Consider the following 14266-nt stretch of genomic DNA (forward strand, 5'->3'; position numbering starts at 1 on the left):
CGCGCTGAGTTTGCGAAATGCGTGGGGGCTTGGGAGGAGGATGGGAAGGGGGCGAGGGGCGAGGGGCGACGAGGACAGCAGAGAAGATCCTACGGGCGTTCATGGAGACAGGAGGCGATGTGAATGTCCAAGACCGTCAGGGATGGAGTGCTCTACACCTGGTCTGCTTCCTCTCCTTCCCTGGAGGCGACGCCTGCCTCGACCTGCTGCTCAGCGCGCGAGCGGATCTCACGAGCAGGACGCAACAAGGGCTGACACCTCTGCACCTTGCAGCGTCTGATGGAAGAGTCGCTACTGCATCGAAGCTGCTCTCGCATGGTGCCAAGAGCGACGCTCGAGGAGCGGGGGGTGAAACCCCTTTGCATGTCGCAGCGAAGAACGGGCATGACGGTATGGTCTCCCTCCTCATACGAATGGGTGCCAATATGCGGGTGGCTTGCGATGAAGGTAAGACGGGACTTCATCATGCTGTGTCGAGTGGACACCTGCCGACCGTGGCGGCTGTGTACCATGCCAACCCTGACATGCTGCAAGCTAAAGACGCTAATGGCCGCACAGCCGAAGATGTAGCACGTGAATTGTACTACGAGGACATCATTGATTTCCTCAAGGATTGCTCCCTCAAGGATCTTGTTCAAGTGCAGCAGAGCAAGGGCCGTGATGAACGACTGGGAAGGATACCTTCCACCTCAGCCCCACAACAGCCAGACAGCGCCAAGGTGCGGCAGATGGCTCCTACGCTGTCTCCGTTGACGGGTGGGGTCGGCGATGGAGATCGGCTTGACTTTGGTATGATCTCAATGCCCTTCCTGAATCCTTTCCTGTCTTTCTTCTTGCACCATCACCCCTCCTTCGCTCTTTTGCCACCCTCCCTCCCTCGTTTTCTCTATTTTTTGTCATCACTCCCTCCCTCCCTCTCTCCCACCCTCCCACCCTCCATCCCTCCATCCCTCCATCCCGCCTTGTTGCAGATTCCTGCTCTTTCTCTTTCTGCATCCTGATTTTACCTCCGCTTCTCATGTGTTTTTCCGCTGACATCGTCGTGTAGACGCTGAATCTCTCCCGCGGCGCCAGATCGTTTCGGGAGACACACAACCGAGTTCGATATCTCCTCACAGCTCTGCAGGCAGGCAGGAAGAGAGAAAGCCTGCTTACACAGAAGGCAGACAGTCTCGTCGACAGGCGTCGGTCAAGAGTGATCCTCCTCCTATTCCTTCGGCCCAGCCCTCTCCATATCAGGTCAACCAGGAACCGACAGCGGCTGCACAAGTGCGGGAGGATGGGCTTCTAGGAATAGACATGGAGTGGGAGGTTGACTACAAGTGAGCTGCTCTCTGTCTGTCTATCTGAGATGTTGATGCTTGTTGGGAATTCTCATTTCCCCGCAGCGACATTGAGTTCGGGACGCTGTTGGGGTCAGGGACGTTCGGAGATGTGTACAAGGCCAAATGGCTCGGGTCAGGTTGGTTGGCCTCCTGGATGGATCCATAAGAACTAAAAGAGCCTCAGCGGTTGCTGTCAAGGTTCTGCGAGTGACGCGGGCACTGGATGAAACTCAAGTAGGAAGTTCTTGTCGGGTGAAGGTTGTTTTCATGTCTCGCCGCAGATCAAAGAGTTTCGAGCTGAAGTCGACATCATGAGCCGCATGCGACATGTCAATATCGTTCAATTTGTCGGGGCCTGCACCAAGGTGATTATGGATTGCCCTTCCTCCTCCTTCCTCCTCCCTCGCTCTTCCCTTGCTCCCATCTTTCATCTTGTCCTTCTGCCTTCCCTTCTGAGTGCTATCGCTAGTTAGACATCGTATGGAGATGTTCTCCTTGTGCTGACTGATTGCCTTGACAGGCGCCCAACCTGGCGATCGTGACGGAATATCTGCCCAAGATGTCCCTCTATGACGTTCTTCGTACAGAGCCGCTGGACTGGACCCGCAAGCTCAGCGTGGGTAGGGGTCGACAGCTTCTGCTCATGCTTCTGACATGCTGGGCAGCGAGTCAGGCTGCCGCTGGGATTCTTTACCTGCACCACAGGAAGCCGCCGGTGGTACATCGAGACATCAAGTCGGACAACTTCCTGATCGACCTCAACTACAATGTTAAGGTCCTCCGCTCCTCCCCTTCCCCTTCCTCCTCCCCTTCCTCCTCCTGCCCCTGGCCTGATTCTTGCGCTGCTCTGTGAAGGTCTGCGACTTTGGTCTGGCGAGGTTTCGCACAAATGCGACTCACGTGGCGACGAGTCACAACCGAGCAGGAACGCCGGGATGGATGGCTCCGGAGGTGACGTCACGCTTCGCTTTGTTCTTACCTCACATGATCCTCTCCTCTCTTCCTCTCCTCTCTTCCTCTTCTTACTCATACATTCTCAGGTGCTCCGAGGAGAGAAGTTTGATGAGTCGTCGGACCTTTACTCCTTCGGCGTCGTCTTGTGGGAGATGCTCACACTAGAGCAGGTGATCTTCCTGCCTGCTCCCGATACCTCCTCCACTCCCCTTCCTCCTTCTCTTTCCCCCTCTCTGCTCTTCCCCTCCCTCCTTTCCCTGCACCTTGAGTCTTCACCTCAACATCCCCATGCTGATCTCCGCATCGCATCTCTTGTCGCTGCAGCCATGGAGGGACGTGGATCCTATGCAGCTTCCGGGCATCGGTGAACCTCCTGTCTTGCTCCTCTCTCCTCACTCACTCGTTTCTCAGTTGGGTTTCAAGGAAGGAGACTTCGACTGCCTCCCACGGCTCCTCCTGGATGGTAATCCCATCCGAACACACCGCTGCGTCCAATCTCGTTGCTTCTGCTTCTGCTCATCCTGCTTGGTTGCATTCCTCCTCCCGCACCACACTTTCATCTACTGACTTGATCAGCCCACATGACTACATCGCTCTCATCGCCGACTCGTGGCATCACAACCCGCAGCGACGTCCGAGGATGAGAGAGGTGAGAACCTGATGCCAGAGAAGCGCCAAGATGCAAGGAGAGGAGGCATGCTTATCTCGGGGGCAGGTGTCGCAACGGCTGAATCGGATGGTCACGATGGCGAGCAATAAAGTTGCGATAGCGTGAACCAAGTGGAATACGGGCAAAGTAGAACAAATACCTCAGGAATTTAACACATCTTGTGAAACAAACAGACTTGAATGAAATCATTCAACCCTAACCCCCGAAGATAGCATAACCCAGTCAGCAGTTTCTAACCCAGACAATATCGTGCCTCTGTCAGCATGGAGAGGATGCCAAGTGAGAGAGGAGCGCTTGGAAAACAGCACATGAGATGAATGTAAAACTTCATTTAATCAGACTGGCATATATAACAATAGATTCTCGAAATTGTCGATCATCCTAATCATACTTCGCTCCTTTTCACAGTGACAGTTGCAGCGACGATGGCGTGGTCGGAAGGAAAGTTCATGGTAGGAAAGACCATGTCTTCGATGTAGGATGCCTTTCCGGTGTTGTCTTTGTGTGCACTGCAAACATGTCACCTTCGGTCTCAACCATGAGCGTCCTCGCTTACCATCGGCACTCGAGCTGGGACGAGGAGAAGACGATCCAATCTTTGAGATTCTTGTCTGCCTTTGTTATTCTGTCGTCCCTTCTCACCGCCTGCTCCAGTTGTCAGCCATCCGAACCGTAAACATCTTCTCCTTCTCACCTTGTTCAGCTGGGGCTGAAGGAACGTACGGGCGTTGCAAGTGGTGGGGCTGTAGGGATTGGGTGTCGGGCCCCAGCATGAGATTAACCCTCTCTCCTCCAAGAAGCTCTGGAACTCTGAGACTCCCTGATACTGGTCGTTGTGCACCTTGTAGGTGTTCGCGTCCAGTCCGATGATGAGGATGCGCTCAGGGTACTTGGTGCTGGCAACTTCATGCAGAGCCCGGACGATAGGGACTGTGGCCAGCCCATTGGTATCTCCGTGAAACGAGGCTAGAAGGAACTTCCTGCCGTTGGTGGCATCGATGCAATAAGCCGCAAGATCTCCGGGGTATAAAACGGCTCCGGGAGTGCTCTCAGTTGCCTTCTTGTGAACTTGGAGAACCTGCTGATAGTGAGATTGCAATAGTTACAGAAGGTAAAGCACCTCATCTGTAATGTTCTGAGCAGCAGATGCAAGAAATACATCTTTCTTTACAAGGATAAGGGAATTCTACAAACAGAACTTTCAGAAAACATCACAAGAAAAAACACTGATTGAACTAACCTGATCTCTCTTTCCATCCATGACTGAAGGCAAGAGAGGAATGTACTGCTCTTCCAACAAGTTTCCTGGTTCTCCATGTACAAACGCCCCAGCCGCTTCCTATCAATGAAGTAAGCAATCGTGCAAATGAACCAAGCAATGGACAATTCTCACCTGAACAAAAACAATCTCGTAGGAGCCGTAAGTGTTCAAAATCACAGATGCAACTTGTCTGCGAGACGATAGATCAACGAAGGTCACATCAAACACCAGAACCTTACCTATCTTTGTTGATGAGTAAGGCGTCCGCAAGAGACCTTCTGATCCTCTGCCACGAGTCGGGCGCGACCGTGTTCAAGATGTGAAGCTGGATCGCATCGAAGATGGCGAGGCAAAGAACTTGGAGAGGAAGGCTGATCCTTTCCTCTTCGACAGAGAGAGCCGGGTATTTCTTGTGAAGAATGGGCTCGAGGAGCGAGTAAACCAACTGAAGACTTTGTCAGCACAAGAAGCTGAAGTTTTTCACAGAATTACCTTTGGCGCCTGTCGAGCTCCAGAACTGTACACTTCAACTTCGGTATTGAAGATAAATTCTCGCCATTGCGACCACCAAGACTCTCTGTCCCCCATGTCCTTCTCGTAATAGTTGATAACCGTCGGTCGCTTCATTGTCTGGCCGCCGACACAGTTGATTGTGTTTGTAATGCGGTCAGGCATGGATGCAAGCCTCTTCTTGCCGATATTCGAATCCTTGAGGAATCCTGAGACGATCTTTCTGCTCCTGAAGTCGTCCTGCCAAAGCTGCTTCACCTCTGCAATGCCTACAGCCTTCTGGCGCTGGAGGTCACACATGAGCTGCTCCACCATGGAGTCTGTCAGAACTTCATGAACTTCGACGTCGTACTCTTCAGGATGATCAATGACTTTCTGGACTCCTTCCATCAACGAGTTATAAGCAGGATCAGGGTGCGTGACCCAGTACTCGAAAGGATTGTTGTTCACAGCTGCAACGTTCCATGTGGCGATTGAAATATCGTCTGGATGACGATTGGCACATACTGAATCATGTGCAGCATGTCCATGGTGACTTCTAACATGACAATCGCTGAGACGAGAGACAACGTGATTCTCGCATGGCACCGGATGATTCTTAGAAATGATTCGGTTTGTAGCAGGGGGGAACGGTGATGGCAACGGGCTTGGAGTAAAATCATACTGTGTACAGCAAGAAGCACACTCAGGAGATGCCTGGATCATTGCTGTTACGGAGTGTGCATCGGGCACATTCTCCGTCATCATCTTGTTAGGCGCTATTTTGAAGATAGATCGACAACAAAGAGATGCTTGGCTCTCGCAAGAAACCACACTCGATCCTGAGGCCGTTCAAGAAAGAACAGCAAAGTAGAAAGAGAAAAGAAGGAGAGGCGGGACGAGGAGAGGATCCGATCAAACAGAACGAGGAAAATACACTTGTTCTCGCTTCAGCCAACAATCGACCTCTGCAAGCTGTGCATGCACAAGCGCGTCGAGCTGCAGGTGGGAGAGGATGGACCTTCCACCCCTGAGGTGGGGGTAGTTGATGGGGATAGTAGGGGTAGTCTGTGGAAACTCGAGGGTCGAAATGTCTGGAGGTGGGGGAAAGGTCCACAGAGCTTGATAGGGGTAGGGGATTAGGTGGGGGGGTGGGGGGACCGAATGTTCCCCTACGTTGCATCAGACTCGACAAATGGTGGGGTAGAACAAGGGAAGTCAGGGGGTACAACCAACGTGATGAGCTGGAGAGCTGTACAATCAAGGGGTGTTGACCTAGGGAAACCTCAAACTAGGGGGGTAACCTCGAACAGTCTTTACTACAATGTAGTAAAGACTTTTATACAATGTTTTATCTCATGTTACAACAGGAGGATGCTTACTACATATCGAGGACCTGATAGGAGGCGATAGCCTTGAAGGAAATGAAAGATCGGACAAAATTTAGTGGATCTTCTTGTCATTTCAAATTCAGCAGGGTTAAAATCCAAACTTGTATCTCTCGAGAGTAGTCTTGTCCGAAACCGATGGAAGCAATCGGAAGTTTTTTTTTGAAAAAAAAATCAAACAATTTTAAAGGAAGTGTAGTAAAATAGATAGGTTCGATCCAAGCAGTTTCGAATTTCCTTTGAGATATGTTTTCTATGTTTTCGAAACTCAAAAGGAAAATTACAAGTTCTGGTAAACTGCTCCTAGAAGCCTGTTGTCCTCTTATGAGAGATTCTATAATGACGATGGCTTTGTTGTAAAGAAGAAATGGGTTCGTACCAATTTCAAGTGTAATGGAATTTCTCAATCACAATTGCAAATTGCATGATACTCTTTGAACTACTATTTGAATAAAAAAGACTGTCAGCTGATTTGTTTGTTAATCATCATCAATCCTCGTGATCATCGCTGTGTAGTAATTGTCGTAGTGATCTTGTTGTTTTTATCAAAACGTTGTAAAAATGGTACAAATTTCAAAAATACCAAAAGTCTGTAGATGGTCAATTCTGAGTATTTCTGGTGGTCGTCAGAGGGGTAGGGTTCCTTTTTGTACTCGGTATAGACCGAACAAGAAGACGGATTGGTTTGGAATCGATCTAAATCCATATGTTTTGTTGATTCAAACCCATAAATTCAGAAAATTACTACAAGTGTCATACCCATGTCATGTGTATCTTTACAACGAAATCCATTTACTACAGATGGAGTCACGGCATCATGACAGGAATAAACTCTGTTGCTTAGTAGCAGTTGCGGCCGCCAAGCGGCCCCGGTCGAGCGTCTGACCTACCGTCCCACTGTGACAACAATTGCAGTCGTTGCGATTCTGAAGTTCGCCTTTACTCAGTCGCGCCGGGGCCGGCCCGGCCGGGGGCCGCCCCCGGGCCCCAGTCCGGACCGTCCGATCAGAGTTCACTGTCACGCCAGATCAGTCCGTCAGGCAGTTCCGTGACTATCAGATCAGATAGCCCCTGGATTGGGTTTGGTTCTCGCTGTCTTTCTCTTCAAGGCTCGCCGTCGGTCGGATTTGAACTTAAATTAAGTTCGGAGTAAAGAGCCCCTAGAGTCGGAGGAACGGTCCGAAGTTGCACTGCGGCAGTGGCACCGTGGCACCTTGAGAGTCTAAACTTTACTCAAAGTTAAGTTAAAAATCAGTACGAGGCCCCCGACGGGCTGGCAATCGGCCGGGAGCCTCCGGCCGGAGACGGACCTTTCAACGGGTAAGCCTGAAGGCCGACGGTCGCGGGGGTGACCATGACTTGAAGTACGGACGGTTGCCGCGTGTGCGGCGGCGGCCAGCGGGAGTCCGGCGCCGCCCGCCGCCGGGCCGGGTGCCCTGGCGGCAGTCACAGTCGGACTGGGCCAACGCGCGGCCCGGCCGGGCCCGGCCGCCCGCCGCCGGCGCCCGCCGGTCCGCCGGCCCGGGGGTCCCTGAGCCGCCCGGCGGCACTGAGTCCGAGTGACTCCCGTCGGTTCAGTCACTGTGAAGTTGAGCGGCGTGACCGACGACGGTATCCGCATGGCGCCGGGCGGCCCCGGCTCACACGGTCCCGGCCGATCAATTCAATTCGGAGTTAATGATTGTCACAGTGACACTAAACAAACTTGCCCTGCAGCATTCTCTTCTCTTCTTCCCTCCATCGTCGCTGATTTCGAAAATATTGCCAGAAAGGTTCGCCAATCCTGCGACAACTCCATATCAGCAGCTACCAGGCAACATGCCCAGTTACCAAGGCCATGCGAGTCCCAAAGAGGAGAGAAGCGCGAAGAAAAAGCTCACTGAAATCATCCAGAACCAAAAAGAGCTACGAACATGCCGCTCGTACATTGGCTTCGGAAGAGTCAGATACAGGATCTGAAGTCAAAGAAATCAGCTGATTAGCTAACACATAGATGTAGAAATTTGGGTTATGTTCCGAAACCACAGGGTAAGTATGAGAACATTGAGAGAACGTTGTGAGACATTTGAAAGAAGTTGAAAGTAAGGGAGCAAGAAGCAAGAGAGAGGAGGGGCAAGTGAAGGAGCAGCTACCGTACTAATCCATAAGATCATCCAGGAGACAAAAGCGATGACGGCCCAAACTATCAGCCAACTGCCGACAGGAAGTGTTTCCAAAGCATCTCTACGCACAGACGCTCTTGCCCTGCCACCCCGTCGATTCTGCGCCACAAGATCAGGGAAATAGAAAGCGCGTAAGTTTCGAAGATAGCAGAGCCAAGACAGGTCAACCATCATCGAGCGACAAATACGGAACAATTTTTGAATATCCAAAAATCCAAAGATCTAAAGGAAACTCACAAATTTCTTGTTTGTTGTGCTGGATCTTGAAACAATTCTACGTCGGTGTAGCATTTTCCGAGAAAATATGGGGGGTGGGGGGGGGGGGAGCGGGGGTGATGGAGATGTAGCTCGAGAATGGAGATGGTAGCAGAGACGCTTGATGGAAGCACAGAACAGGAACCAAACCAAAACCACCACACAAAGAAGCTAATGCTTGGAGTTTGCTTCCCGTTTGATCAGTGGCCTCGCAGCCTCCGGCTCTCCTACACCAATCATCAGATCCAACCCCCAAGATCAACGATGAACTTGACCTGGAAACATGGCCAATCCCACCAAAGACAAGCAAATTCCAGCAAGCCCAAGCTTAATCCGGGTGCGTGGGTTCGAGCTCTTGTACTTCTGTATCAGAAAGATGAGAAGTGCATGCCGGCCATGCTCTTGTACAGCAAACCTGCCAGAGAGACTTTCCTGCCATATTCGCTGATGTGAGATTCACTGCATACACTGCCCGACCTAGACTGCCGAAAGAGTAAGGTTCCATCAGATTCAACAAGCAATCGTGGCCGTTACTCGTTCTCTCAGCTTGCCATATGCTTTTGTTCATCTTATTGAGTTTTGTTCATTTCATTGCAATGCTGCTAATGATGCAAGGAATGGCGAACAAGATCAATCATGCAAAATCTGATTTCGCTATCCATTGTGCCTTACTAGAAGCTCGACAGCCTCTGCCATACCCTTCTCCGCTCCTCCCTCGTCCCTTCTTGCCTCTTTCCCTCCTCCCTCCCTCCTCCCTCATGCTCCGACAGTTGCAACGGTTATCTTAAAACCGTTCTTCCGTAACTGGAGGATGTGGTTTGCTGCGCAATGGACGCGGGTGGTTGTGGACTGCCGCAACTTTGAGGGAAATGGCAGGGAGGAACGCGGCAGGACAGGAATACAGAATGTGCAGATTAATCTCTTTCCACTGCTCCCCTCTGCTCTCCTCTCTTCCCCTTCGCTCTCCCCTCCCCTCCCCTCCCCTCCCCTCCCCTCCTCTCCTCTCCTCTCGCCCCATCGCTCTCTGCTCCCCTCTTTCCTCTCAGCACCCCTTTGCAGCCCTCTGCTTCCCTCTTCTCAGTCCTTGCGTCTCTGCATCTTCTCTGATTCACCATGATCTCTGTTCTTCTCACATACCAATGGTCAATCAGAAGGCGAGAAAGCGAAAAACAAGCTGATGCCGATTGAGATACTGGTAGAAGGAGATAAGACAAGCTGATGCCGATTGAGATGCTGGTAGATGGAAATAAGGCATAACATACAAGCAAGGTGACTCTGACGTGCTTGTCTGGCTGATGATCGACTTTATGTCGAATACCAGGAACAAAGAAGCAAAGAAGTGGCATGGAGCCAAACTTACAGAGATAGAGATACAGAGGGAGACAGAGAGTGGGTGAACAGCACATGTGGAGATGAGTAAGATGAGGCGATGATCGTCCTTAGTGTTTCAGCCTGACAGGAAGTTCTTTCTTCTTTCTTGTTGATTGCTATCAAGAATGTTTGGATCGAACTCACTTACTTTGCAGGAAGGAAATCATTCACTTCCAGCTCCTCTTGTCGTTTTGTAGCAATCCTACCTCTTCTTGAAAGTCAGTCTACAAACCGACAACCGGAGTCATCAATCATGGAGGAGTCCCATGAATATTCCAGGTTTGAACGAGATTCAGGATCCACCTGGAATTTCCTCCACTTGGACTGTGCTCTGCTCAAGCTTGCAAGAACTTCATCAGTAGCTATGATCGCTGCCATGTGGATTGCTCCTTTCCTCCCCTTCGTCTCCGTTATTGCTCATCTACCTGACTTCACCATGCACATGATCGTCCTGGTCCTTCTTAGTGTCCTTGAACTCCCATTCTGCTGCACCTTCCTCAACTTCTGCGTCATGATTCAGAAGGTAGCTTCTTCTCTTCTCCTCTCTCTCTCCTCCCTGCTCCCATTACCTCCTCCCCCCAAACCCAACCCTATTGGCTTTCCTCCTCTGCTCCCCTCTTCCTTCCCCTCTCCCTTCTTTTTTCACGTCTGTCCTCTCTTCCTCATTCAGTTTCAGCTGCTCTCCTGCTTTGAGATATACTGGCTGCGTGGACTGCTCTATTGGGTCTTGGCCGTCAGTCTCCTCCTGGTGAGCCAAGTGCTATCACCGCTCCTTTCCCTCCCCCTCCCTCGTGCCCCCAACCCCATCGCAACTCGCTTCTTCCTCGCTGCTACTGTGGGTGACAGCCAAGGCAGGTCGACATTTTCATTGACGACAGGAGGAGCCTGACGGCCTGGCTCTTCGCTCTCGCCCTGATAGTCGTCGGCACCATGTACGTGCTCGCTCACTGCAACGGAGAACGAGGAGGCGCGAGAGGTTCTGCTCGCAAGCTCCCTTCCCCTCCTGACTCGCGCAGTCTCGGATCTCATCGAAGACAACGGAAGCAGCGGCTGGCGCTTTCCTCGGCTCTTTGGCAGAGGAGAAGGAGCAGGAGCAGGAGCAGTCACTTTGTAGGAGGAGGAGGAGGAGGAGGAGGCGCGAAGTGACTGTGCAGCAGGACGCAGGACGCGCTAGGAGAGGATGTTGCGTTCCGACGAGCTGCCCTTAGAGCCGCCATGTCAACTGCCTTGTAACTGTGAATAGCAAACACCCTGTGCATAATGCCGCCTCCCACCTTCCACATTTCCTCCTCCTCCTCCTCCCCTGCGCCCCCACCCGCCAACATCGTCCTGTTGCTACTCCATCTCCTTCCTCTTCTCCTGCTTCTGTCCAACAGAAGAGCTCTTATATCGCCAAAACCTGCCACACTAGGTGATTGACCAGAAGGAAGGGAAGGGATGGGAAGGAGGAGCAGGGGGATCAGAGACAGGAAGGGACCTGAAAACCAGTGTGAAGCTCCTGGACCGAATTCTCCTCCTCCTTCCCTTTCTTAATCAGCTTGCTCAATCTCTTGGCTGCCTTCTTCGCCTCCTGCGTCATGTCATCTCAAGCTCAGTGCAGTCTCCTTCCAACCTTGGCCTCCTTCCGCGTTTTTGCAGAGGGCTTGCCCTTGTCCTCTCCCTCCTTGTCTGTCCCTTCTTTGAGGTTCGACAGCAGCGTTTCCTCCGCGTCCCCTTCGCTCTCCTTCCTATCATCCAGTGTGACAAGGAGTTTTGCAGCATCCCCTCAGCCTCCCTGCTCTGTCTCACTCTCCTTGTCCCCCGTTCTCGTAACGCTCCTCCCCTTCACTTCTCCTCTCCTCCCTCTCACTCGACTTCTCCTCTCCTCCCTCTCCTTCCCTTTACCTCTCCTCTCTTCCTGTGGAGATGATATACTCGATCGCTGCATCCTCGTCCCCATCGACCTCTCCCAACACTTTGCGAACAAACGCCTTCATCGATGCGTCAGGAGGTGGAGGGAGAGGAAGAAACTGAGGGGGAGCAGGGAGAGGAGGAAACGGAGGGAGGAGGAGCAAGGAGATATTGAGAGGAGGACGCAAAGTGATAGAAAGAAGCGGAGTGAGGCGGACGGGGAGAAGGGGAGAAACAGAGCAGAACAAGCAGAGAAGAGGAGACATAGATCTTGTCCAATGCATCTTACCACATCATTCACTCCTGTTCCTCTCATTACTTGTTGCTCTGCACGATCAGGTTTCTCTCCGGATAAAGCTTTCTGGGAACCATCTCCCTAAGGAATAATATCAGTCTCCTCCCTTACCCCCTCCCTCTTCCCTCTTCCCTCTTCCCTCTTCCCTCTCCATCCCCCTCTTCTTCTCCCTCCTCATCCCGGTACTACCATGCTCGTCAGGTTGATCGGTTTTGGAATCGCTCCCTCCTCCTGGTCGTCCTCGCGCCGCACGCTGTTGTAGTGAGCCCATGCTTCACAGTTGCCTGAGACAGGCGGACGTGAGAAGGGGAAGCGGAAGAAGCGCAAGCGAGAAAGATGCCAGGGGGAGGGCGGGGGAGGCGGGGGAGGGATCGGAGAAGAAAAAGTTCAAGAGCCAAGTGAAAAGTAGATTCACCATCATGCAAGCTGATGTGCAATGTTCGCTTGACACAAGCTTGTTTGTCTGACAGTGGCGAAACGATGAAACATGGCATGTCAGCCTGTCCGGATCTCATCAGTCACTCATAACCAAGCGATCCCCTCCTCTTCCCCCCTCCCCTCCTCCCCCGGCTCCCCCTTGAAATCCTCTCCCTCCCCCTCTTCCTCTTCCTCCTCGGGAGCATCAGCAACAAACGAACAAGCAATCAAGCACCGTGATGGTCTGCATTGAATCTTGCACAACCTGATGGATCGCTATGCTCATTTGGTTGCAGGAAGCATTCGCTACTATCTCCATATTTCCTCCCCATTCCCCATTCTTCGCAATGAAAAAGAATCAGCAGAGCACGTGGTGAGCTCGGCAGGAAGAAGAAGAAGAAGAAGAAGAAGAAGAAGAAGAAAGACAATGAGGCAAGGAAAAGGAGAAAGCGAAGATAGTGAGAGGAGGAGTGGGGGGAGTGGAACAACTGGAACAAAAGAAGCACCAGGAGCAAGCAGAGCAGGAGCAGCAGGAGCAGCAGGAGCAGCAATCATAGACGGTGCCAGAATATTCTCTACACCTCTCGCATTCTACTGCAATAATCTTCGAAGGATTCAGATTCATCCATGAAGCAGGCGAATTGATCTCTGTGAACAGAAGTGAGGAGAAGAAGAGAGAGCAGTGCAGTGCAGGAGGAAAGGAAAGAAGCGAACACAGAGAGAAAGAGCGCAAGAGGAGAAAGGGGCACAGCGAAGGGAGGAGAGCATGTGGAGGAGCAGAGGAGGTGAAGGAGAGGAAGAGAAAGGAAGGAGAGGAAGGATACTGCGGACAACAATTGGAGCAAGGGATGGGGGAGGCGAATCGAATTACTTGTGATCTTCCATGTAGTTAACCGTCTTCTCCCTCTCTCTGTGATGTAATGATTCATCGCCATGTAACTGATTGAGACGTCTCAACATGTCTGCAAGCATCTCAACCATGACAACCTGATCGGCGATGGCGCGGAAAAGACAGTTCCCGTCGCCTTCGATGATCTTGAGGAGAGTATGAGATTTGCAAACACAGAGAAATGAAGTTTCACTTTGATTCGCAACCCCAGCTCCTGCATCAAACCCAGACGTGAGATTTGACGAGAAGTTCACACAGGAGGACAGAAAATCAGAGAGAAGGGGAGGAACAAAGGGAACAACGAGGGGAGTGGGGTACACAAGAATGCAGCTACAGAAGACACGTGACAGAGCGCATGGCAGGCAGGCAGGCAGGCAGGCAGGCAGGCAGGCAGTGCAGGCAGGCAGTGCAGGCAGGCAGTGCAGGCAGGCAGTGCAGGCAGGCAGGCAGGCAGGCAGGCAGGCAGGCAGGCAGTGCAGTGCAGTGCAGTGCAGTGCAGGCAGGCAGGCAGGCAGTGCAGTGCAGTGCAGTGCAGTGCAGTGCAGGCAGGCTTCAATTCACCTTGAGCTTCTGTCTTTGAGTGCAAAGGTCACTAGATGATTTCTTCTTCTTCGAGCTCGCATCTTTCTCCCCCTTCTTGTTCTTCTTGTTCTGCTCCTTGTCTTTTTTCCCCGCCATTCAATCCGCCATGTATGCTTCAGCTACATCATTTCACAACCTCTCTATGACCATCCCCTTCATCTTCCTGCAGCAACTGTCACCCTTCCTCTCTCTCCCTGCCCCCTTTGTTGCCACTGTACCATCTCTCCCATCTCTTTCTCCTCTCTCTCTCTCTCCCCACCCCCCCTCCCCGCCACCCCCCACCCCCCACCCCCCTCCTTGCCTCCCTTTCCCTCCACA

At 52.0% G+C, this 14266-nt stretch overlaps 7 protein-coding genes across 7 annotated transcripts; 3 read left to right on the forward strand and 4 right to left on the reverse strand.

The window, feature by feature from the left end:
- Window positions 1–200: 200 nt before the first annotated feature.
- Window positions 201–560, forward strand: GUITHDRAFT_52797 (hypothetical protein; the record flags this gene model as incomplete). The annotated part of the gene is made up of 1 exon (XM_005835124.1): window positions 201–560. A coding segment is annotated over one exon (360 nt), but the record flags the coding sequence as incomplete, so codon positions are not given.
- Window positions 561–1600: 1040 nt separating this feature from the next.
- Window positions 1601–2746, forward strand: GUITHDRAFT_68759 (hypothetical protein; the record flags this gene model as incomplete). The annotated part of the gene is made up of 7 exons (XM_005835125.1): window positions 1601–1690; window positions 1846–1945; window positions 1991–2100; window positions 2181–2276; window positions 2366–2449; window positions 2604–2643; window positions 2691–2746. Coding segments are annotated over 7 exons (576 nt in total), but the record flags the coding sequence as incomplete, so codon positions are not given.
- Window positions 2747–3264: 518 nt separating this feature from the next.
- On the reverse strand, window positions 3265–5678 carry GUITHDRAFT_86058 (hypothetical protein). Its single transcript, XM_005835126.1, has 8 exons — window positions 4703–5678; window positions 4450–4655; window positions 4343–4400; window positions 4190–4288; window positions 4070–4135; window positions 3644–4027; window positions 3506–3594; window positions 3265–3458 (listed from the first exon to the last, which is right to left on the reverse strand). Exons 1-8 carry the CDS (start codon window positions 5465–5467, stop codon window positions 3335–3337), a joined length of 1791 nt encoding a protein of 596 aa, XP_005835183.1. The 5' UTR covers window positions 5468–5678; the 3' UTR covers window positions 3265–3334.
- Window positions 5679–6221: 543 nt separating this feature from the next.
- GUITHDRAFT_151821 (hypothetical protein) lies at window positions 6222–6796 on the reverse strand (the record flags this gene model as incomplete). Its single annotated transcript, XM_005835127.1, has 1 exon — window positions 6222–6796. One exon carries the CDS (start codon window positions 6791–6793, stop codon window positions 6590–6592), a length of 204 nt encoding a protein of 67 aa, XP_005835184.1. The 3' UTR covers window positions 6222–6589.
- Window positions 6797–8675: 1879 nt separating this feature from the next.
- GUITHDRAFT_105812 (hypothetical protein) lies at window positions 8676–9072 on the reverse strand (the record flags this gene model as incomplete). The annotated part of the gene is made up of 3 exons (XM_005835128.1): window positions 8676–8731; window positions 8780–8867; window positions 8920–9072. 3 exons carry the CDS (start codon window positions 9070–9072, stop codon window positions 8676–8678), a joined length of 297 nt encoding a protein of 98 aa, XP_005835185.1.
- Window positions 9073–10366: 1294 nt separating this feature from the next.
- GUITHDRAFT_151822 (hypothetical protein) lies at window positions 10367–11134 on the forward strand. Its single transcript, XM_005835129.1, has 5 exons — window positions 10367–10398; window positions 10552–10623; window positions 10731–10851; window positions 10892–10985; window positions 11033–11134. The coding sequence occupies exons 1-5, from the start codon at window positions 10387–10389 to the stop codon at window positions 11106–11108; spliced, it is 375 nt and encodes a 124-aa protein (XP_005835186.1). The 5' UTR covers window positions 10367–10386; the 3' UTR covers window positions 11109–11134.
- A 125-nt stretch (window positions 11135–11259) lies between these two features.
- GUITHDRAFT_136742 (hypothetical protein) lies at window positions 11260–14044 on the reverse strand (the record flags this gene model as incomplete). Its single annotated transcript, XM_005835130.1, has 12 exons — window positions 11260–11274; window positions 11353–11445; window positions 11488–11602; window positions 11760–11845; window positions 12055–12141; window positions 12250–12344; window positions 12476–12560; window positions 12743–12817; window positions 13059–13125; window positions 13349–13416; window positions 13465–13512; window positions 13928–14044. The coding sequence occupies 12 exons, from the start codon at window positions 14042–14044 to the stop codon at window positions 11260–11262; spliced, it is 951 nt and encodes a 316-aa protein (XP_005835187.1).
- Between the last annotated feature and the right edge of the window lie 222 nt (window positions 14045–14266).

This window comes from Guillardia theta, assembly GCF_000315625.1.
Source record: "Guillardia theta CCMP2712 unplaced genomic scaffold GUITHscaffold_22, whole genome shotgun sequence".
In the NCBI taxonomy this organism is placed as follows: Eukaryota; class Cryptophyceae; order Pyrenomonadales; family Geminigeraceae; genus Guillardia; species Guillardia theta.